Source organism: Myxine glutinosa, chromosome 4 (assembly GCF_964187855.1).
Source record: "Myxine glutinosa chromosome 4, kmMyxGlut1.1, whole genome shotgun sequence".
In the NCBI taxonomy this organism is placed as follows: Eukaryota; Metazoa; Chordata; class Myxini; order Myxiniformes; family Myxinidae; genus Myxine; species Myxine glutinosa.
Window position 1 is genome coordinate 132,368,784 of NC_136264.1, and position 27,279 is coordinate 132,396,062.

General features: G+C 46.7%; 2 protein-coding genes across 3 annotated transcripts in view; one reads left to right on the top strand and one right to left on the bottom strand.

The window, feature by feature from the left end:
* DRG1 (developmentally regulated GTP binding protein 1) lies at nucleotides 1-25,866 on the top strand. Its single transcript, XM_068113446.2, has 9 exons — nucleotides 1-370; nucleotides 3,316-3,436; nucleotides 4,529-4,704; nucleotides 5,880-5,949; nucleotides 6,350-6,519; nucleotides 7,216-7,346; nucleotides 12,654-12,821; nucleotides 13,061-13,183; nucleotides 25,269-25,866. Exons 1-9 carry the CDS (start codon nucleotides 332-334, stop codon nucleotides 25,366-25,368), a joined length of 1,098 nt encoding a protein of 365 aa, XP_067969547.1. The 5' UTR covers nucleotides 1-331; the 3' UTR covers nucleotides 25,369-25,866.
* The window catches only part of LOC137425237 (protein unc-119 homolog B), a 50,247-nt gene continuing 31,063 nt past the window's right edge, over nucleotides 8,096-27,279 (bottom strand). The window contains exons 6-7 of one of the 2 annotated variants that reach the window (XR_013623194.1): nucleotides 11,741-11,872; nucleotides 8,096-9,042 (exon numbers count right to left, since the gene is read on the bottom strand). The gene's annotated coding sequence lies outside the window, so the exon portion shown is untranslated. The remainder of the gene's footprint in view (nucleotides 9,043-11,740; nucleotides 11,873-27,279) is intronic. The other variant, XM_068113448.2, reaches the window with a different exon arrangement.

Sequence of the window (27,279 nt, forward strand, 5' to 3'; positions counted from 1 at the left end):
TTCTCCGAAGTGAAATCTCGCGATATCGGCTGTCGTGCACATTTTTGTGGCGGGCGGTGCGGTTGGCAGTTTATGTATTTATTGTGGAAAAAGATTAGAACTTTTGCATGTAGTAGTTTTTTAAAAACGTACACCTTCATTGGGTGGGCTTTGGTTGTGAGGGAGGGCCAAGGGAGAAGGAAAGTGTGTGTTGAGCTTGAGGGACAGTTGGCCGCGTTGAGGGCCCGAGGTTGCGAAACGATCACGTTGACCGGTTAAACTTTAGGGATACCTGTGGCTGTACCAGTGTACCTGTACGTAAGGCCAAGGTCCTGTCGAGGAATCTCTCACGATGAGCATTTTACAGAAAATCGCCGAAATCGAGAGTGAGGTGAGTAATGGGGAATGACATCTTGATTGTTACAGAATGACCCATTTCGTCGGTGGTGGCCGAAACGCCTCTCTACCTGAGAGGTACCACCGAAGGATACTTTTACAATAGCAAGTCACTGTATATAATTAGGCCTACTGTAGTTATCACTCGAGTGGTTATCATTATCGATTATGTTTCTATACAAGATCGACGCGCGTGAAAGAGCGATGTGATTGCGGTTAACAGGATGACGAAGCGACGGTGGTTCCATTGTTGGACACAAGGGAATGAATGAATAGAAAAAGGGGGGAAAGTTGAGTATTGTAACCTGCAGATAAGAAGAGGGTTAGCTTAGCCGTTGGGTTGGGTGGGGTTCATAGGTGTGGAAACGATAATGGGGGGGTATGGGGGATGATTGGAGGTGGTGCTTTACCACCTGCTTGAAGTTTAAGCTGTAGTTCTAAGATGTAAGTGAAGAGTGTGATTGACGTCTCCAGGAGGAACTTGCATTGAATGAATGGTCGGGGTTACCAAGTTTATTGTAGAGTGCTCGCCTAGTGGCTTAAGCACTCCATTCGAAATGGTTCATACGGAACGGTTGGCTTGGCAAGCGCTAGCTAGCTGCTTGGTAATTGAACACACTCCAGGTCTTTACTAAGATGTACGATAAAGTGAAACGTGACAAAAACAAAAACCATGCATTTACGACTATGGGTGAATACAGGATGAGGTGGTGCATAATTATTTTATTTTAACGATAAAATAAATAAATAGTCCTATTTTGGATCAGTGAACATTATTCATCTATAGCTTAAATATATATATATATGTATATGTATGTATGGATATGTATACACCAGCAGAGTTACCCGGCGTTTCCTGGAAAATAGTCAGTCACGTGTGTGTAGTGGGCTTTTTGTGGTCTGAGGAAGGCACGCCCCGCCCTGTGGTAATAATATGGCCCCGAGTTTAAATCTGATGTGCTCATGTTTTTTGTCGTGAAAAGTTACCCCCAAGGACCCCTAATTCCCTCTCTAAGTCACTTCCTTCGGCTGTCCATGACATGAGGCACAACCGAACAACAACAACAACAGGCATTTTAATAGTGCAGCAGATAAACACAAAAATTGTGCATTTTATGAGAAAAGCATGAAATTTCTAACATAGTTAGTATATACCAAAGGTTTATTTTCAGATGTGGAGGGAAGTCAGATTTGACCTCTGAGGACCATGAGAGGTCAAATCCAAAATGGCCGCCAGTCCACCGAGTCTAATGTTCAAACGTGCTTAATTTTGGAACCAAATAGTGTAGAAAAACATTATAGGTGTCATTTCCAACTAAATTGGGGGTGCCCACTGCCCAGAGGTGAATGATGCTTTCAATGAACTCCTAGGCATGCCAAGTGAGGTCAGTGAAGGCTCAATGTTACTGCTGGAGCGATTTGTGGTGCTGATGTACGACCGAACCAGTGAGAGAACGGAAGTGAATGATGCCAGGAAACAGCTCTTCACACAGAAGTGTAGAACTCTAGAGAACATTCCTCCAACCCAGGCAGCACTCAAGCAGCACATCAAGCACACTTGCTACCAGGCTAACTGTTGTAACCAGGCATTGGTCATGGATCCAGAGATGGACAAAGGAGACAACTGGGTGGCAGCCGCGTTGGACCACTCTTCCTGAAGCATCAAAATCGTGCCATGAATTGATCCACTGTGGCTGCAAGAAAGGGTGCACTGGACGCTGCAAGTGTGCCAAAGCTGCATTCAAGTGCACTGCACTGTGCTTCTGTTCTGGAGACTTAGATTTTGATCATTACCAATTTTCATCATTGCACTTGATTTAATGTAAGCTTTTGTGGACATACTTGGTTAACTACAGTTATTTTTTCAGTGGTTATTGCATCACTCCTTGCAGTGTAAACACTTTTTTTTCATCATTTCTGGTCTTTGGGTGTTCTGTACCTATCCCTGTACCTGAAAAAAATAAAGTTTTAAAAGTTCAAATGAACTTTTTCCAAGAGCAGTTCCAACTGCAGTATCATAAAAATAGATATTTAATGTAATTTGACCTTGACCGTGACCTAAATGCATGTCCTTGAGTTCTGGCGATCTCAAAAGTATCACCAAATGAATGGGCATCCCCAATTTAGTTGGAAATGACACCTATAAGCGCGTTTGAACATTAGACCCGGTGGACTGGCGGCCATTTTGGATTTGACCTCTCACGGTCCTCAGAGGTCAAATCTGACTTCCCTCCACATCTGAAAATAAACCTTATGGTATATACTAACTATGCTAGAAATTTCATGCTTTTCTCAAAAAATGCACAATTTGTTAAATTATGAGAGCTTATCCGCCGTACTCTAAGGCCATTTTCCCTGCTCGAGCGGGGGTTAGCCTTGCGGTCCCCATGACAATCTTCTCCATTTTGCCCTATTTTCTACATCTCCCCTTGTTGATAGGGGATTGTGAGGGGATGGCAGAGAGAAGCCCTTTGCCCGCATTTCTTCTTCCACCATCTTTAGTCAAGTCTTTCTCGGTCTTCCCCGTCCTCTACTTCCTTCTACATTCATTTCCATCACTCTTCTCAACCAGTCACTTTCATCCTTCCTCAACACATGACCAAACCATCTCAACCTGTTCCTCTTCACAGCATCAATCACAGGCTCTATTCCCATCATCTTTCGCAATTCATCATTTATCTTCCTCTCTCTTAACGATACTCCACACAAACGAACAACAGACGTTCACAAATAGGGTGTTGTGTATATATATATATGTACATGTACATGTACCTGTACATGTACAGACATGTTCTCTCCTTACCACCTCTATCAGCTCGGTTTAAAATGGTGTTCATCTGATATGTCGTAGGTGTAGACTTCTTGAGAGTCCTTTACTTGTGACGTTCAAAGTAAATTGGTGTCTTGCATGACGAACCATATTCTCAATGCTGACTTCAGATGGCGAGGACCCAGAAGAACAAGGCCACGGCCCACCACCTCGGCCTCCTTAAAGCCCGTCTTGCGAAGCTAAGAAGAGAGCTTATTACACCAAAGGGTGGAGGGGGAGCAACGGGCGAGGGTGAGGCCCACCGGGCTGCTTGTGATTTGGTGTGCATGTGATTATTTCATTATATATGTTCATTACCCCCACACGGGTATGTGCACAGCAGGGTAAAGCAATTGCTTCAGTCTCTCTGTCTGTCATTCTATGATCTAGGAACTATTTTATTTCAATTGAATTATATACAATCATATTGAACACTGTAGAACAAGAATCATTTCCATAAACCTGCAGATTAATATCAATTTTTGCGATGTACGTTGGCAAAATTGTATGCCGTCTTGACTAATCAAACTTGCGCCTCACGCTCTGCTTGCATAAGAACATCGATATTCGAATAAAATGGCAGCACCCAGCAAGGACCCGGCACCTGAGCTAACTTTGTCAAAAAAATATCTGTTGAGTTTTTTGTGCATCTTTTCTCCAAGTTCGTTCTAAAATCATCAGTTTCTATGAGGAGTTGCAGAATGTTTGTATTTGCGCAAATACATGGATAAACCTCTATGGTGACGGGAAACGTATCTTAGCGGAGCATCGTCAGCTCTGTACTGTTCCGTTTGACCCATCGGCTTCGTATGGTTACCATCGCGCCTGTTATTCAAAGTTCACAGAAAAAACTAATGTAGATCGTGCTCGGAAATGCAAATTAATAGTTGAAAAGGAGGAGAGGAACCTGGGAGATCCCCAGGCCCAGGAAGTTGAGCGTCTGTCAGAGTCCAACTAGGAAAAGGAGGAGATGACAGAGGAGGACTGTCAAATAGACTGCCAGAAGCTCCACATCTTGGCTTAAAAAGGGAAGGGGGTAACCCTCCCCATAGTCCTTTTTTCAATACAGCATGGGGTAAAGTGTTCCATGAACTATCTAGTTTGATTACAAGTGTGAGTGACATACTTCCTTTGCCCAAGTTCCTTTTTTAATGGGTTGCACAGTAGCAAACTACTGCTGTCTGAACTTAGCATAGAAGAAGTTCTCCTTAGTCCTTCAGCAACAAGTTGTCTGAAGATTTGCTTCACACTGTAAATATCTTTATGTATCAAACATTCTGCACTTGTGTTTAACCTCCAACAACATTAAGCCCAAAGCCATCATTATATCATGCTTTCTTGTAGGATTTGACGTGGCCAAGACAGGTGATGCGAGGATTGGGTTTGTTGGATTTCCCTCGGTGGGCAAGTCCACTCTCTTGAGCAACCTTGCTGGGGTGTACTCTGAGGTTGCGGCATATGAATTCACCACACTCACTACAGTTCCTGGGGTCATTCGCTATAAAGGAGCAAAGATACAGGTTCGGTGGACTCACTTCCTGGCCACTTTTATGGCCGTCACATGCCTACTCACGCTTGCGTATATCCTGATCACACTATGCCATTCTGTTCCGAGGAGCATTATCTATCTGTGGAAAGCCGAACCTCTATAGGCCAGCATTTTAATCTCTCGATTACAAATTAACTTTGTACAGTGGGTTGTTAATGTGTCTTCCTTTCCTCTTTATCTCTTCTGTTCTTTGGGGCATTTGGTATGGGACAGTGTGAATTAGGGAATTTCCACCATATTTTTGGACATAATAAATAGATGTGCCATGTCGTACATCTTTGATTCTCATACCCACTTCTTCTTTCTGGCCGTTGCCCTATCCCAAACTCACCAAGCCCCCAAATAGCTGTCCGTCTCCCCTCATAACTGACTAACCCTCAGATTTGACTGGCCTTACACATCACCCTCCCATCTGACCAAGCTCACAGATTTTGATTGGCCATACCGCTACCCCTCCCCTCCTGTGACCTGGTGTTGGGCTAGCGGCTAGGGTGCCAGCTTAGGATCCAAGGGTCCTGGGTTCGAATCCCGGTCGATCGCTGAATTAATGCCAGGGCGGTTGACTCAGCCTGTCATCCTTCTGAGGTCGGCAAATTGAGTACCAGTTCACTGGTAATTCCCTGTTTGTCGTAAAAGGCGACAAAAAGGGTTGGCGGTAGGAAGGGCATCCGGCCGTAAAACATTGCTTCAAAAAGGGGACCAAGAAAAACAACAACAACCACGGTGCCCGAAAAAGGCCAACCACCGCTTTGCGGGGAAAAATGGCCTCTGAAGGTGGTTTTTGTAATACTGCTACCCCTCCCCTCCTGTGACCATGCAAGCCAGTCAAAATCTGAGGGCATGGTCAGTTATGAAGGGTCCCTGTATGATCGATCAATCAACATCTGGGGATTTGACCAATTAGGAGGGCTGTGCTAATAGTATGGCCAATCAAAATCTGTCAAAAACCCTCCTCTTCTAAATGGCAAAGCTCCAGATTGATTGGCCATACCAACCCCACCCCTCTTAGATGGAAAGCCCACAGGTTTTGACTTGCTCTGCCCTTCTTGCCTCCGCATCCATGATTCCTCATACACTTCCAATGTACTTCCAACATTACTGTTTTCCTCACCGCTCATTAACTACCTTTACGGCTTCCTCCTGCAGCTTCTGGATCTCCCAGGAATTATTGAAGGAGCAAAGGATGGAAAAGGGCGTGGTCGACAAGTCATTGCTGGTATGTCAAGTTATTATTCCCTCAACCACAGGGGACTATAGGTTTGCTCTCCGTCTGTCCCACCTGTGGTTTTCTGCACATTTTTCCTGTACCCTCTAAGTCTAAAATATTCAACTGAAACTTGGTTTATGGCTTTATTATGAGAAGTTACAGAAGAAGTTTGAGTTTTGGGCCGTTTTGCCAAATTTTTCATGGAATTGTCCTTTTTACTTGGAATATGAACATTCTTTTATGTGTAGCTTTTCTGTTTTATCCCTCATCTGTGATATGTTGCCAATGGCAGCCATTTGTGAAAATGTCTAGCTTCCCATTCTTTTTTTTCTTGGTTGCATGTTGTGCCTCTACATTGTGGCCTCTTGTAAGCTTGTTCACTCGTGCTTTGTCTTTCCTTACTGTGCAGTTGCCCGTACTTGCAGCCTCTTGTTGGTGGTACTGGATGTTTTGAAGCCTCTGCAGCATAAAAAGCTCATTGAAAAAGAAATGGAGGGTTTTGGCATTCGACTCAATATGGGCCCTCCACCAATTTCCTTCCGTCGAAAGGACAAAGGAGGAATCAACCTCACGAGCACGGTATTCATAGTGATGTAGGCCAATTAAAAGTTGAATACTTTATTGTTCTTCCTTTTGTCTTTGCTTCTTATGGATACCTCAGAAGGAGCGAGACATGGGTAATGAACGTAGAGCAGCAAGGAAGGCTGGAAAGGGTGGAAATGCGAATGGTTCAGTGGATGTGTGGAGTATTGTTGAGAGAGAGGAAGACAAATGATGAATTGCAAAAGATGATGGGAATAGAGCCTGTGATGGATGCTGTGAAGAGAAACGGGTTGAGAAGGTTTGGTCATGTGTTGAGGAAGGATGAAAGTGACTGGTTGAGAAGAATGATGGAAATGAATGTAGAAGGAAGTAGAGGACGGGGAAGACCGAGAAAGACTTGGCTAAAGGTGGTGGAAGAAGAAATGTAGGCAAGGGGATTAACAAGGGGAGATGCAGAAAATAGGGAAAAATGTAGAAGATTGTCATGGGGCCCGCAAGGCTAACCCCCGCTCTAGCAGGGAAAATGGTCTTAAAATGCCTGTTGTTGTTGTGTCTTTGGTCTTTGCTTCTGGAGCTCTCCTCTGTTCAGTGTTTTTTTTTTTTTTTGTCTGCCACCCTCTATTTCCCATGCCAGTATTCTCTTCGTCTGCTACCCTCTTTCTCCATCCGCCACCCTCTATCTTCCATGGCTTCATTTTCTCCAGCATTCAACTGCTGTGGTTCTCCTTTCAGGTCACACAGACCGAACTAGACATGGAGACCGTTAAGTGCATCCTGTCTGAGTACCGTATCTCCAGCGCTGATGTGTGCCTGCGCTGCGACGCCAATGCCGACCAGCTCATTGATGTCGTGGAGGGAAACAGGTATGCCCTGACATTGTGCCAATAAGCAGCTGTTGGGTTTGTGCCTCAAAAAGTGGTGCGATTATGGCTAACGCCACAAGGGATGATGCTAATTTATTCTGTCTGAGGTGTCCATAAGCAAGGTGACACGATTGAAGCAGGTTTGGATAAAGCTGAGATCGTCTTGGTGGGTAATCGATAAAGCATTTGGAGGAAAATGTGCAATACATTTTAAACGATGAACAAAGTTGTGCTTACCAAATCGAGACAGCCTGGAAATCAGACAAATGAATGGGCTTCAATAAACTTTTAGAAGCATTTCTGTGGAATAGTTGACAGACCACTTCTTTTTTTTCTTTTTTTACAATTTCATATGTACAACCCCACACCAACATCTCAACAGGTCGACCAGGGGTTCCCAACCTTTTTTGTGTTATGGCCCCCTTGGCTCCCAGAGCACATCCCCAGCACCCCCCTTCCGCGAGGATCGAGTGGCGGAGCGCGTGTAAGCAGGCTAGGTTCCCAGAAACCCAGCTACCCCCCAGAAAATTTTTGATTTCTAGATGCTCTGTGGTGCATTCTGAGAGGTGTTTTTTCCTTTAATTGGCTATTTTGTTTGTATGAGAATTGGTAAATTATTACACAGAAAATGAGGAATTCCAAGTAGCCAACATGAACATTTAGTTCCTTAGTTTTTTTTCTGTTTCTTACTGGCTCCCAATTACATCATTTTTGGAAGAAGCAAAGAAAGCAACGTCGCTCGAATGATGCATGTTTGATATGAGATTTTAATATCAGTAGCAACACTATGGACAGCATAAAATAGAACTGTCACACAAGAAAACAGTATGAAAAGGTTCCAAGTCAAGAATATGTGAAAACTAAAAACCTCTGTCGTGTCTGTATTTAATACAGTGTTATAATCTCACAAAAAGAAACTCAATTCGACAACAACTCAGGTAATCAAAACTAGGGACGCGGTGCATGCGTCGTAAAAGTGAATTAAAAACTCAGTGGGATGGCTGAAATTGCATTTTAGCTACAAATTAGGGTATCCGTGGTTGAATCAGTCAGGGCACAGCGGAGGTCATCTTCCATGTGGAGCCGATTATGCTGTTTCGATTTGATATTCAACAGCGTGGAAAACCCCGCTTCGCAGTGATAGGTAGATGAGAATGGCAGAAGCACCCGGATAGCTAGCTGGCTGATATTAGGGTAGCGACCCATTCCCACCCAAAACTCCGTCAAGCTCTTCTCTTCGAATGTGTCTTTGGCAAATGTGTCGTTTCGGAGATCCGGGAATTCATCTTGCATTGCCTCCGGCAAATTACCCCAGGGCCCCCTGAGTTGTACACCATGGCCCCCAGGTTGGGAACCACGGAGGTAGACCATACACGTTGAAGCATATCGCTTCGAGGCTGACCGTGCTTGAAGCAATTTAAATCAAAACTGCACTTGAGTGGAGAACGCCATGTTTACTCCGAACGAGGTCCAATCCATGTCGGTTATTAATAATAGAACTAGAACAACACTTGGTAGAGCGCATCCCTCTTCCAGGCTGAACAGTTTACATGTTGTATCCCACTGATAGGCCAGATCTGCATCTGGACCTTAATCAAAATCAAATCGGCTTGTTCTTGTCACCTACCCAACTCACCCACCAAGTTTTGTCTGAATCCGTCCATTACTGAGACGAGTGGGGTCACCCGTGGGAATCCTACGGGCATGGGCGTGTGTGACATTTCGACATATTGAGTTAGATGCTGCACATTCAATTTTACAAAATGGTTACTGGCAATTCATCAGATCCAGAAATGGTGTAATGAACACAATTTATTTATTTCACATAATATGTGACCCCACACTCCTCTCCACCTGACGCTCTCCTCTCTCCACCCTCACGCCTCTCCAATCCCACTCCTCCTCGCACTCCTCTCCAATACCTCCTCACACTCCACTCCAATACCTCCTCACACTCCACTCCAATACCTCCTCACACTCCTCTCCAATACCTCCTCACACTCCACTCCAATACCTCCTCACACTCCACTCCAATCGCTCCTCACACTCCTCTCCAATCGCTCCTCACTTTCCTCTCCAATCGGCGCTCCTCTCCAACCCCTCGCCTCAAAACCTCAAAACTGCATTCAAAAGCCTCAAAACTGCATGCAAAAGCCTCAAAACTGCACACAAAAGCCTCAAAACAAAACTCTTCTCCAACCCCTTGCTCTTCTCCAACCCCTTGCTCTTCTCTCCAACCCCTCGCTCCTCTCTCCAACCCCTCGCTCCTCTCTCCAACCCCTCGCTCCTCTCTCCAACCCCTCGCTCCACTCTCCAACCCCTCGCTCCTCACTCTCCAACCCCTCGCTCCTCACTCTCCAACCCCTCGCTCCTCACTCTCCAACCCCTCGCTCCTCACTCTCCAACCCCTCGCTCCTCACTCTCCAACCCCTCGCTCCTCACTCTCCAACCCCTCGCTCCTCACTCTCCAACCCCTCGCTCCTCACTCTCCAACCCCTCGCTCCTCACTCTCCAACCCCTCGCTCCTCACTCTCCAACCCCTCGCTCCTCACTCTCCAACCCCTCGCTCCTCACTCTCCAACCCCTCGCTCCTCACTCTCCAACCCCTCGCTCCTCACTCTACAACCCCTCGCTCCTCTCCAACCCCTAGCTCCTCTCCAACCCCTCACTATGCACAGTGGAGAGCATTGTACACAGGGGAGAGGAGGAAAGGACCACATACAGGGGAGAGGAGGGAGCATAGGGTGGGAAGTGAAACTTCTACCTTCACTTGGTTGACTTCACTTGATTTGACTTGAGAGGGTGGAGGGTGGAGAGTGGAGAACCCGCCTTGACTCTTGTTCATTTATAAATTTGAAAGTATCGAAAACACTTCGCTTTACAAAGTAGAAGTGGATTAAAACCAAACGTTATTAATAAATATTGTATTCCAGTTGGTCGACATTATTATGTACATTTTTGAAGAACTGTATTGTTTAATTACATAGTTGGAAGAGTTGAATCGCCTAAAACAAACTTTGTATGTAACCCCAGGAATATGGAATAATATAATTTGACTTTGGTTCGATCCCGAACTTCAGTATTCATTCGCTGTACTTTTACCAAGTAATAATATAAATAACGTAGTCCTGGGAACGTTTTCTTCTATCCTTCACCTCTCGTTCCCTCTCTCATTCTCGCCTCATTCTTGCCTCTCATTCTTGCCTCTCATTCTCCTCTCTTTCTCCTCTTTCATTGTACTCTCTCATTCTCCTCTCTTATTTTCATCTCTCCTCCTCTCTCATTCTCCTCTCTCATTCTCCGTGCCCACTTAACAGTCAACACATTCAAAAGGGATGTTGGAATACATTTTGCCGATTTTCTCAACTTTAGCTGAAACTGAGACTTGAACCATCCTAGCGACTGTGATGGTGAATTAGAGTGGCCTTTGAAAATGTATTTCGTTCTATAAACGGTAACTTTCATTGAATTTTCTTCCTGTTTTTTGAAACCGAGTCACGATTGTTTTATATATCTCGGCATTTTCCCGTCTGTTATTTTAGGCGATTCAGCCTTGAGAACTCGTGCGGGGAAAAAAAACAAAAAAAACAATGATGGAATGAATGCCAGTTTAAACAGGATTACCTTTACTTCCGTATTATAATGATGAATGAAATAATAACGAAGAAATATCTGTCGGCAATTTCCCGTCTGTGGCGACACGTGAACGAAGCTATGCTCCTCTCTCCACATTATTGTGACGACGTATAAATTAAATATTTCATCGTGACGTTTGTCATCAAATGGAAAAGTCAGCCACAAATTTTTAATATATCTCGCCATTTTCCTGTCTGTTATTTTAGGCGGTGTATTTTCGTGCATCATCGTGACGCGATTTTTATAAATATATCTCGGCAATTTCCCGTGTGTGCGTAAATGTTCTCAATTATTTCTGACATCGAGTCTAAAACCATCGATAAAAATTAAATCAGATGGTGAATTCGAAATAAAATCGTGAGGGCGACTCAATGAATGGGCTTTATTTTACAGGCCTTTGAGAAATCATTTCGTTCTTTAAACGGAAACTTTCATGGAATTCTCTTCCCGTTTTTTTTCAACCGAGTCTAAAACTATGTTAGCGACTGTTAAAAATGAAATGATATATCCAATTAGAGTTGAAATAAACCTGTGTGAGAGAGAAAGACAGCACGGGCCTAACGAAACAGGCCTCAAAGCTATTCGAGTTAATAAAATGGTGGATATTTGTTTACATGAAGCCTCTCCAAGAATGGGTGGAGCTACTCTGTAAACGGAGTAAGCCACACCCCCGGACAGACAGACAGACAGACAGACAGACAGAATCACCGTAGCCTATTATAATATAGATTTTGTGCTTATATCGTTTTTAGCCATACCTCTCCATGGTGAAGAATCACTGAAGTTTTCGGATTCAGATCATCACCAAAATCTAATCAATTCTTCCTCGTCACACACCCAACCTGTCCATCAAGTTTCATCCGAATCCATCCACAACTTTGTGAGATATTCTGCTCACAGACAGGGGTGAAAACATAACCTCTGTCCACTTGAGGAACCAGTCAATATCTGAGGGCCCAAGCAATGAGGAAAGTGATAGATGAACATCGATAGATTTGGAGCTGCACAGTGCTCCGTCTGGGTGTATTTGTTTTTGCCTCCCCCCCCCCCCCCGGGTGTATTTGTTTTTGCCCCGCCCCCCCCCCCCCATACCCACTGGCCTCCACCTTTTTTCATAATGCAGCCCGCAGCTCAGTCTTTCCGGCCGATGAACACCCACGGCACACGTGACAGACACTAGGCTGCCAATCAAGGCTCTGTGTGTGCACGAGCCTCACAGCCAATCATGGTCTTGCATGGATGCCTCAATCTCACATTTGGTGGAGATGGAGATCTTAATCTCACTGTTAGAATTCACCATTTAGCGATGAGTTCAAACTACGTGAATCAATTTTCATTTGCGGTGCTTGGTCATTTTGCATGGCAGATGAAACATTGTACCCTCCTATAATGCGATTTGCAGACTACTGTATGTTTGATCGGTTAACTCTGCCTGCTGTTGGATTAGAATGCTGGGCTGGAATGCTGGTGTTTGAGGGTTGCAATGTACTTGGAGTGGGACCACAGTTGAACACAAACGGGCAAGGACCAAACAAGAAAATAGGAGGGGAGGGAACAGTTACCCACAAGTAAGAAGGTTGGGTTAATGGGAGTAGTAGTAGTAGCATCACCACTTGCCTGATGATGATCGAGCACACCTCATTTATATTCCTTATTGACGTGCTCTTCCAGGGTTTACATCCCATGTATCTATGTGCTCAACAAGATCGACCAGATCTCGGTTGAGGAGCTGGATCTGATTTATCGCATAGCGCACTGTGTCCCCATCTCTGCACATCACCGATGGAACTTTGACGACCTGCTCGAGAAGATGTGGGATTACCTTCAACTTGTACGCATGTATGAAACTCTTCCTACCTTTCTCGGAATAAAGTAAATATAAAAAAGCAATAAAACATTGTATTGATTTTTGTGCCACACGTAAAAAAAAAATCTTGTTTAGGAGCATTTGTACATGGTGCCTCTGGGCTTCTTTGGGTGTTGAATTGCTCGTTCCCTGTGAGTTGGATGTGCAACTGCAGTCGCACAATCAAACACACAAGACACCAACTCTGTCTCCTGCATACTTTTTCTTTCAGTTACACAAAACCCAAGGGGCAGCTTCCTGATTACTCGTCACCCGTCGTACTCAGAATTGGACGGACAAGTGTGGAAGATTTCTGCGGCAAGATCCACAAACACCTCATCACCAACTTCAAGTAGTGAGTTTTTATTGCTGAAGGCCCATACTTGTGTCAATCTTTGGTATAGTGTGGCATTTCCTTCCCGTTTTAATATCAGTCGCACACTTAGGCGATCGAAACGTTCCGGGTATTGCGAGTCCCCTTTGTTTTTAAATAATCCACTGGATAATGGTGTGTAATTCACTGATGGAACAACCTAGATTCAAGAGAAACAGGGGATGCAAGGATCAGATCTTCACACAAACAACAAGATCATCTTCATACTAAGAGCAATGAATGGAATGCAAGTCTTTACCTATCGTTCATTGACTTTGAATAGGTGTTCAATCGTGTGAATAGAGAGGCAATGTGGAAGATACTGAGATTCTATGGAGTACCAGATATATTTGTACGGATGATAGAGCAACTACAATGGATACCAATGCAGTGCATGTTGCAACAAGTTGTCGTCCTAAATTTAAGTTACTACTGCGGTCAGACAAGGTCACAGGTTGTTGTATAGCCCCAGACAGTTCTCTCGAACAAGCATACGGCATGGAGACAGCCGATCGATGTCCCAGGAGCGACCCCGAGATCCCCCACATCCAGGATGGTGTGCATCCGTCTACACAAAGTCAGGGCCACGACAGAGTTAGAGACGGGGGAAAGGGTCGGTCCATCGGAACTGATTGGCACTCTGACCGTGACCACGCTGCCCTGACGAATCCGGGAAACAGGGAAAATTTGGCCCCCGACTTGTGTTGGGGAGAGGGACAGGGGGTTGGAGGGGGGGGGGGGGGATTGGAGGGAGGTACAACCACCACGAAGAGTTGTTCCCGATAGTTGTAGGTTGTTGTATAGCCCGAGACAGTTCCTTCGAATAAGCCTGAGGCACAGAGACTGCTGATCGATCTTGCAGGAGCGAACCAAAGATCCCCACATCCAGGATGGCATACCCCCACCTTCACTAACCCGAACAACTCGGCCACAACAGAGTTAGAGTTAGAGTTAGAGAGAGAAGAGACAGAGACAAGGGGGAAAGGGCTAGTCCATGGGGACCAATCGGCACTGACTGTGATGCGCTGCCCTGCCGAATCCGGGCAGCAGGGAAGAATGGGAAAGATTTGGCCCACGACTTGTGTTGGGGCCGAACGTTTCACGAACCAGACCCAAGTACAACCACCGCGAAGAAGCATCCCCGATAGTTGTAGGTTGCATGTTGTCTCCATTACTGATTTTAGTGGTGTTGGACTGGATGTTGTCGAAAACAACTCAGCAGAGAAGGAACAGGACAACTGGAGGAACCAATTCGAACAGCTAGAAGAACTCTGCTTTGCAGATGACATCTGCGTGCCGTCACAATCCGTACATAATAGCATGCATGAGAGAGGAAATAGGCTACTTCAAGAGTACACTGTGCAAGTGGAGCCAAACATTAACATAACCAAAACATAAATCATGAACATACATGCCACACACACCAACACCACCATCATGTGCAACAATTCACCAATCAGAGGTTGGTTGACAAGTATATATATATATATATATATATATATATATATATATATATATATATATATATATATATATATATATATATATATATATATATTGTTGCGAATATGGAATTTGGCCTCCATATCCGCTTGTAAATATTCCCCTATTTCCCCAATACTCCCCAACTATCCCCAATCCCCCATTCCCTAGTCCCATTGTCTGTAAACAACACTCTGTAGAACCGACCTTCCCTTTTTTCCCCCATTAAATGTCGTGCCCAGGTCCACCGCATCTCACGTAGACAACTTTCGGACATCTTGCTAGTTATTCTTAGTCTATGTCAGTTAAGGACTCCTTTCCATTAATTCTGACTCTTCGTTGCACCAGAATGTGATTATATGGCACCAGTAGTGAGTTTAGGACCTTCCCATACCTCCTTCCATCTTCTTCCCCAAACAACAACAACAACAACAACTACAGCTACAACAACAACTACAACCACGGCGCGCGGGGGGAGTGTGCGTCCTCCCACCAGCTCGGTTAGCCGCCATGACCATGCGCTCCACGGGGTTACCACGAAGGGGCTCCCTGTCAGCCCCTCGTCAAGGGTGGAGCCGGTAACCCCCCCGCACGCACCCAATGAGAAGCAACGAGCCGATTCCATCTGGGGCGGAGCTAACGAGCCGAGGGCGTGTCACTCCCCGCCGGATATACGCGGCCACGTACCGGACGTGACGTGAGATGCGCCCCGAGCTTGAGAAGACAAGAGAGCCACCTCCGAGCGCTGAGAGACCTCCTGCATCTTTTGGGCCGCGCTATCCTGTCCCTGAGCACAAGGTGCACCTTGTGCTGGCCATCGAATACCCGCTTTCCTTGCCATCAATCCCCGTGTGAGTCAGCCTTTTGTCCCGTTTATCTGTCGTCTGTTGGGGTTAATATAAGTGTGTCTAAGTGCCTGTCTTTCTATGATGTCCCTCTTGTAGTTGTAATCTAACCTTCCGCCTTAATATAATCTCCTCCGGAGGTCTTGAGAACCGTATCCCTGGTGTCGTGTCATTTTAATCCCAGCCGTGTGTCTTTTCCTTCATTGATCTAGCGTAGCGCGATTAGTCAACGTTCGGGTATAATCGGGTACCCAAGTACAACCACCGCGAAGAAGCATCCCCGATAGTTGTAGGTTGCATGTTGTCTCCATTACTGATTTTAGTGGTGTTGGACTGGATGTTGTCGAAAACAACTCAGCAGAGAAGGAACAGGACAACTGGAGGAACCAATTCGAACAGCTAGAAGAACTCTGCTTTGCAGATGACATCTGCGTGCCGTCACAATCCGTACATAATAGCATGCATGAGAGAGGAAATAGGCTACTTCAAGAGTACACTGTGCAAGTGGAGCCAAACATTAACATAACCAAAACATAAATCATGAACATACATGCCACACACACCAACACCACCATCATGTGCAACAATTCACCAATCAGAGGTTGGTTGACAAGTATATATATATATATATATATATATATATATATATATATATATATATATATATATATATATATATATATATTGTTACAGACGTGGCTTGGATGTTATTCACCGAGCGGTTTTGGGATGACCACGTCTGCACAAGATTATACTCGATATTATACCCGAAGCCGAACGTTGACTAGTCGCGCGATGCTAGGTCAATGAAGGAACAGACACACGGCTGGGATTAAAATGACGACACCAGGGATACGGTTCTCAAGACCTCCGGAGGAGATTATATTCGTGCGGAAGGTCAGATTACAGGGACGAGAGGTACAACATAGAAAGGTGGGCACTTAGACACAACCTTATATTAACCCCAACAGACGACAGATAAACGGGACAAAGCTGACTCACACGGGGATTGATGGAAAGGACAGGCGGGGTAGCGATGGCTCCAGGTGCACCTGGGCTCAAAGGTCAGAATCGACTCGGTCCGGTCCAGAGATGCGGGGAGGTCGCAGCGCTCGGATGGCGTCTTGTCTGCTCAAGCTGGGGGCACATCTGACGTCACATCCGGCGCGGGGCCGCGTATATCCGGCGGGGAGTGACACGCCCTCGGCTCGTTAGCTCCGCCTCGTGGAATCGGCACGTTGCTTCTCATTGGGTGCGTGCGGGGGGGTTACCGGCTCCGCCCTTGACGAGGAGCTGACAAGGAGCCCCTTTGTGGTAACCCCGTGGAGCGCATGGTCTGGAGCGCGTTGTCTGGAGTGCATTGTCGATGGCGGCTAACCGAGCCGGTGGGAGGACGCACACTCCCCCCCGCGCAGCGCCGTGCCCCTCTGTTGTTGTAGACGGGGAAGAAGATGGGAGGAGGTATGGGAAAGGTCCTAAACTCACTACTGATGCCATATAATCACATTCTGGTGCAACGAAGAGTCAGAATTAATGGAAACGAGTCCTTAACTGACATAGATTAAGAATAACTAGGAAGATGTCCGAAAGTGGTCTACGTGTGGTGCGGTGGACCTGGGCACGACATTTAATGGGGGAATAAGGGGAAGGTCGGCTCTACTGAGTGTTATTTACATGCAATGGGACTAGGGAATGGGGGATTGGGGAAAGTTGGGGAGTATTGGAGAAATAGGGGAATATTTACAAGCGGATATGGAGGCCAAATTCCATATTCGCAACATTGCACCCTTCTCTACCCTCGGGGCGTCCCGACCCGATAAATTTTTACCTACTTTAGTGTGGCACGCAATGTAGTTCCCTCTACTATTAACTCTACCCTGAGTGCGACAGTTTTACAGATATTCACAAATGAGTAAATATGTCCCCCTGCGACGTTGCACCCTTCTCCTCACAGAAACACACCCACAGGATAACCGAATCCGGAAAGAATTCTCAAACTACACATACAGCCGGTAGGGAGCATTATTTACACGACTACGCTGCTATTTACACTACGATCCAGGACCTGTTTTTGGAGGGACACATGCAGATGTTATGCATAGAGAGAGCGCGCTTGCCAGCATCGATACACCAACCCACGAGTGCTCTGTGGCCGACGGCCTTTAATAACGTGCAGAGCACCCTTCCCGAGCATCAAAAGCACCACCCCTCCACCAATCGGTGCAGTCACCATTGTTCATTGGAATAAAAATAAATTCGACAACCCCTAACCCTGCAGGTGTCTCTTGCTCTTCTTGTGGTGCACTTGGTGTTAACTAAAAGTGGTTCACCTGTATGGCATAGGTGACACGTTGACCCATAGGTCCATCCCCGGGTGGTGCTTGGCCGCAAACGAACTGCGGTCCATTGTGGGTGGCCACAAACATTGCGGTCCATATGGTGTATCGATCCCGGCAGCAAACAGCGAAAGTGCAGGCCCACAACTGCGCAGCCAGCACCTCTCTCTCCTCTCTCTCTACCCCAAAGCCAGATCCTCGGAGGTGGGAGACAAAAGAAGCAGACAAGTGAGTAAGGTGGTAAGGGCGCAAAAGTGCACGCAATGTAAGGTGATGCACACTGGGGGCACATGGGAACCAGGTGAGACAGGTACGTTCCTATCGTACGCCCCCCCCCCCACCAGGTAACCTACATGGCCCCTCCCTTACCCCTTACTGCATCCACAAAACACAACACTACCCATAAACATCTACTTTACAAATCAACAAACATCCCTACTGTCTTCCCCGTTCCTCCCATAAACCAAATTCGTCTTCTCTCCCTCCTAACCAATCAAATTTGCCATTTTCAACTCTCATCAAAATTTGCCATTCTCAACTCAACATCAAAATTTGCCATTACCAATTCATCATCAGTCCCTCCTAGGGAGGGAGAGATGGAATCACCCCAATGTCTCATCCACGTCGTGATGCGTCTCACAAATCCACAGCAATCTCATTTCCTGCTACAAACCAAGAAAACACAGGTGTGGAGTCATCATCATCACCTCAGGTAAGTGGCTGCGTATGGTGCGACAGGTTCATCAATCCTAACTATCTCCTAAATGACTAACAACTTTACACTACCCGGGGTCTTTCTCCGGCCAAACCATTGGCCCTCTTACACTATGGGTTCTAAAAACCAATTCCCATTGGCCAACCTGTGGTGCTTTTCAATTTGGGGTCTCACTCCCCCGATTCATCTCCCGGTGCCCTCGCACAATTTCTGGGCTGTGGCGTGTACCTCTCCCAGTGGGTCTACCCACCTGCACACCTCCACCACTGCAGTTGCCTCCGAGCTTACCTGCTCCTCACCCTAACCTAACTACCTGGGGAAGGCCCTCTGGCTCTCTCCCCACTCCGTGCCCTCTCTGGCACTGGGCTGCCCGATCCACACCCGGGATCCTCAGGCACCCACTCACAACTACCGGCTCCCAGAGCCCACCTGCGGCCTCACCTGGCCGACATCCTCACAGTGGTGGAGTGCCCAACCAACTACACACACTAACAGGCTACACGCCCAGCCATTTCCACAACACTAATGCACCCATTCACAACACCATTCTGCAACCGCACCACAAATGCCAATATCCAACCACAATTTACCTGCACCCTCTACCTAACACTTACACTACCCGCCCCGGGTACTCGTGAAAGGGGTCCACTCTTCCCCCATCCACACCTTCGCACCATGCACACCACTCCGTACCACTCACTCCAACTCTCTCCACACACCTGTACCTGCACACCTGTGCTCTCACACCTGGTGCCACCTGCACCCTTCTCTCCCCAAGCGCATTCGCGCTGATCCACACACTCACTACTCATACACTGCTCCACACACCTGTCCAGTTGCACACCTGTGCAATCACACCTGTTCAATTCTCACAAACACGGCATCATCTCAGCTAACTACTCCCTTCTGAAACTTGCGCTTCCCAGTCGTCCCTTTAAACTATTGCGCTCCCTCGTCATTATCATCCACACTAATCTACCTGCGTCCCTACTACAGGTATCAGTCACTAACTAAACTTAACGTCACCTAATGTCAATCCTCGCTGGATCCCTACACACCATATCCTAACCCACCCGGGCTAGTTTTCACTGCCATACACCCCATAATCTAGTGCTCCTTTGCCCCCACGTCTGTGAGGGATGGTGGATTTGCCATCCCACCACATCGGGGGTCTCTCACTATCAATTTTGTTCGTCCAGATTCCACAAGTCAAAAATTTTCTATTTACTGCCAATTCTATTCACTTTTCTAAATTTTGTATCAAATCACTACTATCACTATCACCATCACCCGTCTACTTATTACATCCTCTCGGTGCGCCAATTCACATCTACAGCCCGGCTTCGTACAGCCGAGCAATGAATGCGGGTTCTTTTGTGTCCGCGGCTGGATACGTCCCGCATTCGGGGCAGGGACGGAGGCTTACCCGGGCCGAGATCCCATGCACCACCTCGGCGTGAAGCCATCCAATGTCCCGATCTCGACCTGCCGGCACGTCTCAATAGAAAGTGGTCGCCATGACGACCCTTCCTATCGGCTGCCCGCTCCGCCTAGTGGAGCCCGGACGCGGCCGCTCCACGCGAGGCCCAGCGTGGATCGCGCACAACGGTCCTTTCGAACCCGCCGTGGCTCGGATCTCCGCTGGTTCTCGCGGCACGCGAAGCCCGGCACGCACCGAGGGCCCGATTCGGCTAAAAGTCGACCTAACCTTTAACCCGGTTATCGTCGACGCCTCACCTGCAGGCTTACATGCATACGCTACCCCTTTCGTGCTCATACATGCAGCCGTTCCCATTCTCCTCGTACCTTTCCTTACACACCCAGGTACACTCACTCCGCCCATCGACTTGGTCACACACCTGACCACCGAACACTTTGGCACACATTCGTTGCTCGCACACCTCACCAATACACCGCTTCGCGCCCCCTCCTCGGTCACCTCCTCTGTGACAATCACAGGTGTGCCCTCATTCGCACACCCAACCACGTGCCTCACCACCAACTCCAGCGTGCATTCCCACTCACGCTCTACCATTCCAGGTGTGCATCCTTCCATCCCAGGTGTACATCCTCGCTCACCTGTCACAACCAACTCACGCTCCGTTTCACTCTCACTACTCTCACCTCCACTCTTGACAACGCACTCACCCTTACTCTTGACAGCGCACTCTTTCCTCATGCACCTGTCCATTACACACCTTTCTCGCGCACACTCTCCCGTTACACCCTCTGTAACACTCACCACAGGTGGACACACTTCCTTACTTCTGACAGCGCACTCTTTCCTCATGCACCTGTCCATTACACACCTTTCTCGCGCACACTCTCCCGTTACACCCTCTGTAACACTCACCACAGGTGGACACTCTTCCTTACTTCTGACAGCGCACTCTTTCCTCATGCACCTGTCCATTACACACCTTTCTCGCGCACACTCTCCCGTTACACCCTCTGTAACACTCACCACAGGTGGACACTCTTCCTTACTTCTGACAGCGCACTCTTTCCTCATGCACCTGTCCGTCACACACCTTTCTCGCGCACACTCCTGCGCACACTCTCCCGTCACACCCTCTGTAACACTTACCACACCGCGCTTCCATGTGCTCCCTCGCACACGCGCTACGACCGACTCACTCTCGCCAGCACCCTCACTCCTTGGCACGCACTTTTTCCTCACACACCCCAGAGTCGGACTTTCTCGCACACCTCCTCTTTCGCACACCAGACCTGTCGCACACTTCACCAACGGCCTCTCACGAACACCCGGGTCTATCTCGACCCCCAAGCTTCTTAAATCCCCTGGCGCATCATACGCACGACCATATTGGTCACCACTTACACCGGGTCCTCTTCCTCTTCGCTTCTCCTCCATCACCTGCGAATCCCTCATCCGGTTAATGAGCACATCATCACGATCCAAACACAGACTTTGGACCAATTCTTTTATCTCCTCTTTTATTTCTTTCTTATCCCCTCTCCGTCGCTTCTTAATTTCGCTCATCCCTTCTTCCACTTCTTCTAATTTGTGCTTCACCTCTTTTATTCCCCGGTACGTCTCCTCAAGCTCGTCCTCCAAGGCTACCTTGACCGTTTCCAGGTGCGTCCTCACCTGCCGGTCCTTCGTCTCCATTACCTCTACCACCTCGTCCAACCTCGCTGTCAGTCCCTCTCGTACCATCTGACATTCCCTCTTCGTCGCTATCAAGTCGTCTTTTAGTTCTTTCTGTGTCACTTTTAACCCTCCTAATACCGCAGTGTTCCTTTGAACCTGCTCCGTTAGTTCTTTTTGTCCCTCCGTCAGCTGTTCCACCTCCTGCGTCAGGACCTCTATGCCCCCTTGTAACTTTACAGTCCCCTTTCTCACCTCCTTCTCCATGTGCTCCTTACAGTGCCTCACCTCCTCGCGCACTCCTCCGACCTCCTCACTCACACCTCTTCTGATCTCTTCTCCCATCACTTGCATCTCCTGCCCAGATGCCACCCTCATCTGCTCCATTTCCTCCCTGTGAGCGTCCAGTTTGGTTTCTACCCCCATTCTGACCCCCTCTATCTGCTGCCCCATTTGGTTAACTTCCCTTTCCGCTTGGTCCCTCATGTCCCTCAATTTGCCTTCCATGGTGTTTTCTAACCCCTCTAACCCTTTTTTCACCCCCTCTAACTGATTCTCCTGGGCAGCCATTCTATTTTCTACCCCCATTAACCCATTTCTCACCTCTTTTATCCCGTTGTCTAACCCCTCAAAATTATTGTCTAACTTCTCACCGGTACCCCTCGCTTCGTCCCTCATTACCCCCATTTGGTTCCCCATTACCCCCAATTGCTCACTCTGAGCATCCATCCGGTTCCCCATTTGTTCCCTATCAGCCCTCATTCCCATCATTATTCTGCTTTCCATTTCTTCATTATTCTTGTCCATAAGGGCCTTCATTTGCATAAAAAACAAGTTCAAATCCACCGGGGGCGCTGCCACGGTCGCTGGCGCGGTGATCAGCGAGGCGCCATTTTGCGCGCCCGCTTCTTCGTGCGTGACGGCGCTATTTTGCGAACCTGCCGCCCTCACTGCTTCGCTCTCCTCCTGTCCCTCATTTTGGTCCTGGATCGACCCTACCTCTCTCTCCTCTACCGGACCCCAGCTGTCTTGATCCGCCATAGCGCGACTTTCAAAATTCGGTTTTTTTATTTATTTTCGTAAAACAAATTCAAATTTCGGCCGTTATAATTTCGCGCGGGAAACGCGCTCCAAATCGATTCTAACTGTTACAAATTTGGGCCTAATAAATTTAGTCCCGGGTTCGAATTCCACTCCTCGACACCAATTGTTAGACGTGGCTTGGATGTTATTCACCGAGCGGTTTTGGGATGACCACGTCTGCACAAGATTATACTCGATATTATACCCGAAGCCGAACGTTGACTAGTCGCGCGATGCTAGGTCAATGAAGGAACAGACACACGGCTGGGATTAAAATGACGACACCAGGGATACGGTTCTCAAGACCTCCGGAGGAGATTATATTCGTGCGGAAGGTCAGATTACAGGGACGAGAGGTACAACATAGAAAGGTGGGCACTTAGACACAACCTTATATTAACCCCAACAGACGACAGATAAATGGGACAAAGCTGACTCACACGGGGATTGATGGAAAGGACAGGCGGGTAGCGATGGCTCCAGGTGCACCTGGGCTCAAAGGTCAGAATCGACTCGGTCCGGTCCAGAGATGCGGGGAGGTCGCAGCGCTCGGATGGCGTCTTGTCTGCTCAAGCTGGGGGCGCATCTGACGTCACATCCGGCGCGGGGCCGCGTATATCCGGCGGGGAGTGACACGCCCTCGGCTCGTTAGCTCCGCCTCGTGGAATCGGCACGTTGCTTCTCATTGGGTGCGTGCGGGGGGGTTACCGGCTCCGCCCTTGACGAGGAGCTGACAAGGAGCCCCTTTGTGGTAACCCCGTGGAGCGCATGGTCTGGAGCGCGTTGTCTGGAGCGCATTGTCGATGGCGGCTAACCGAGCCGGTGGGAGGACGCACACTCCCCCCCGCGCAGCGCCGTGCCCCTCTGTTGTTGTAGACGGGGAAGAAGATGGGAGGAGGTATGGGAAAGGTCCTAAACTCACTACTGATGCCATATAATCACATTCTGGTGCAACGAAGAGTCAGAATTAATGGAAACGAGTCCTTAACTGACATAGATTAAGAATAACTAGGAAGATGTCCGAAAGTGGTCTACGTGTGGTGCGGTGGACCTGGGCACGACATTTAATGGGGGAATAAGGGGAAGGTCGGCTCTACTGAGTGTTATTTACATGCAATGGGACTAGGGAATGGGGGATTGGGGAAAGTTGGGGAGTATTGGAGAAATAGGGGAATATTTACAAGCGGATATGGAGGCCAAATTCCATATTCGCAACAATATATATAGAGGCTCCATGGTTACCATAACTGAAGGGGGAGATGCAGATGTATTACAATTGATACAAAAGGCAAGGGGTGTATTCATGAGGCTCGAGGTAGTTTGGATGTTAATTCTAGGAAATCACCCCAAGGAAATAACGTGCAAACTGGAGTCTTTCATATACAGAAGCCATAAGAAAATCTTGACTCTTCTGGCCTGCCATGGCTAGTAAGAAAGAAGTTGAAAGGTTAACAGGGAGGAAAAACGTTATCGAAAAGATAAAAATTAGGAGGTGCAGATGGATTGGGCATGTGTTACACATGGAGAGGATCAAGATATACCAAAAAGAGCAACATGCTGTGCACCTGGTGGGAAGAGAAGGGTTGGATGGGTGACGTCAGGCAGTGGTTGTGCAGTGTATTGTTGGTACTCATTGGTAATAGACACGCATATCACAGGATTGCGCTTCGGCTATATGGCTTATACCAATCGCTAAAACCACCACGTCGTTACAGCTTTAATTATTCCCACCACCTTGCGGGGTCGTCCAGGGAACATTTTTGTCCCAAGTCTTTCACGAACCAGACCTGCCATTCATCTGACGGTATTTTGGGCAGGAACTTTTTTTTTTTTTTTTAATTCACGGTTTTGGTGATAAAACACGTATTCTTTTCTTTCTCAAATTGGTCGATTAACCCACCACACAAACACCTCCTTCACCCTCTATCAACCTTGGCTGCTCATATTTTTCCTTTGGATGTTTAGGGAACCTTTTTAGTTTTGCTTGTAGTTTTTATTTTTCCTTGTCTGCACGCAAGCGTTGAAACTTGTGATTTGGCACCTTGCTGCACAGAGTTACAAGCAAATCTTTTCTGGGGGTCCAAAAAAGCCGTTGTTTTTGTTAATTTCCATATACGATTACTTTATATGGTATTTGTATCAAGCAAGTCCTTTAAAAAATATATGCTTATGTTTTAATTTATCACAAAACCATCTTCCAATCAAAATGTTTCCTCATTGTTGTGAAACTTTAGCAGATTTAATTAAATGTAGTGCTTATGAGTTGGGGTCATAAGTTCCCAGTTGGAACGTTAATTTAGGAATTTATATTTTATTTTATTTGTTTATATTTTATTGATTTTACATTTCCAAATAGAAGAGCTTGTGTAGGTGGAATTGAACAAGTGTGCATTGTTTGCTCGTTTCTGCCTTGTGGGGTGTTTGAACGGCCAGCGTGGGATTCCAATGGGGGTGTGACTTGCTTCTTGAGCTAACATCATGTGATTGATTGCAGTGCCCAAGTGTGGGGATCCTCGGTGAAACATAACCCGCAAAAGGTTGGTCGAGAACACATCCTGCAGGACGAGGACGTCATTCAGATTGTGAAGAAATGAAGTTCAACTGTCTCACTTGGCTGCTACATTAAGCAGCTTACCTTGACATCATAAGCTGTTTGTCCTCAAATAAAGATGCTGCATGCGATTCACAATATCTTGTGTCCACAAACCCAAAGTGGTAGAATCGGGGCATGATGAAATGGGACATTCAAAATCGTTGACCTCATGCTTTCCCGAGCCATGGCTATTGAGAACTGGACCTGTGCTATGCAAGCCCCCTTTGGAGGTTGTCGTACAGACATGATCACACATCATGGTATGGGATAGTCAGCATTCCTGTAAATTTCCGTCTTCACGACATAGATAGAATACAACTTGACTACATAAAAAACTTTCCTACACATGCGTTAAATACGAGTGGCTCGTAATCTTTGGTTCCATCGATCGCTATCAAGCCCTGTCAAAGGCTTCTCCTGTAGATGCCTCCATGACATTTGCAAGGAGGTTGTTTCATTCATACATCAGCCTCGAGCGATTAAAACCGTATTGCTGGCATCAAGCCTGGATCTCTTTTGTACAATTTCAAATGGTGGTTTTGCTTCTTTTTTTTTTTGTGGTGGAGACAGGTTTATTGGCACAAGTTTCCCAGAAGTTTGTATACTGCGATGGTATCACCAGTGTGGTGCCTAAAGTACATAGTGAAGATTTAGGGTTTTTAACTGCCCCTGGTATGGGAGTCCTCAGTTCATGTACCAGTCGAGTTGTACATCTCTGAACTAAAAAAAAAAAAAAAATCATTTTCAGCTCAACTGGTCTTTAGTCTGGTGAGCTTATGCGAATGAGCAGTGTCTGTGGGTCAGACAGTGAGTGGGTCAGTCTGTAAAGTCATTATTTGATGAAACTTGGCCACAAGCTGCATATTTGATGCCTAATGAAGGTGTATTGACCACATAAAAATCTGCGCTCATTGAGGGCATCTACGGGAGGAGGGGGCGGCGGTTTGAGCCCCCCCTCCAAATACTGTATAGGTATTTGCTCCTCAAACTTGGTTACAAGCTTCATATCTGATGCCTAATGAAGGTTTATTGACCGCATTGAAATCTGAGCACAGAGGGGGTTATGGGGGTTTTTTGCTCTTCTTCGAAACTACACACACTTTCAATGAAACTTGATCACAACCTTCATTGCTCATGATGTACCAAAGTTTGTTCATGGCATTAAAAAAATATCAGAGTATGAGGGGGTCTATGGGGGTTTGAGTGACTGTTGCTCCTGATTCAGGTGAGCTTCAGGACCCACCGTCCTATTTTCCATCAACTTTGTATCTGGTGTGTGAGGATGTACCACCACATGATTTGCATCACTACAACCTACAATTACGTCACCTCATCCTTCTCCTCCACCTAACCTATACACACGAACTACTTTGCAGCACGCATAAAGAAATGTACTGTACTGCAGAGTGGCTAAGAGGCAGTGTAAAAGTGTTACCTTAAAAGTGAAGATTAGATGTTATTCAGCAAATGGATGCTGGAGAACATTTGATTGATGTCAGGTTTATTAAGTTCACCTCCAACGATGGTGTCCATCTATAAAAATGCCGACGTTCATTGCAAGTCTTGGCTGGTTCAACCTCTTGCGGAAGACAGAATGAAAGTTAAAAAAAAGAAAAAATCAAACAAATGTTTATTTTTCATGTAAATGTGTAATTTTTGTGTGTGTGTATTTGAATATAATTGTCATTAACCAAAAAAAAGGATAATGCCTTTGGTAACTAGATCAGAACTCGGTGGAGCACATACCTCCGCCAGGCTGACGTTTGTTTTGTATCCCAATGATAGGCTGGAACCTGATTCGGATCTGAACCAAAATCTAATCTGCTTGTTCTCGTCACCAAACCAACTCATCCACCAACTTTAGTCATAACTTGTCCATAACTTATTTAAATATCATGTTTTTCGCTTTTCG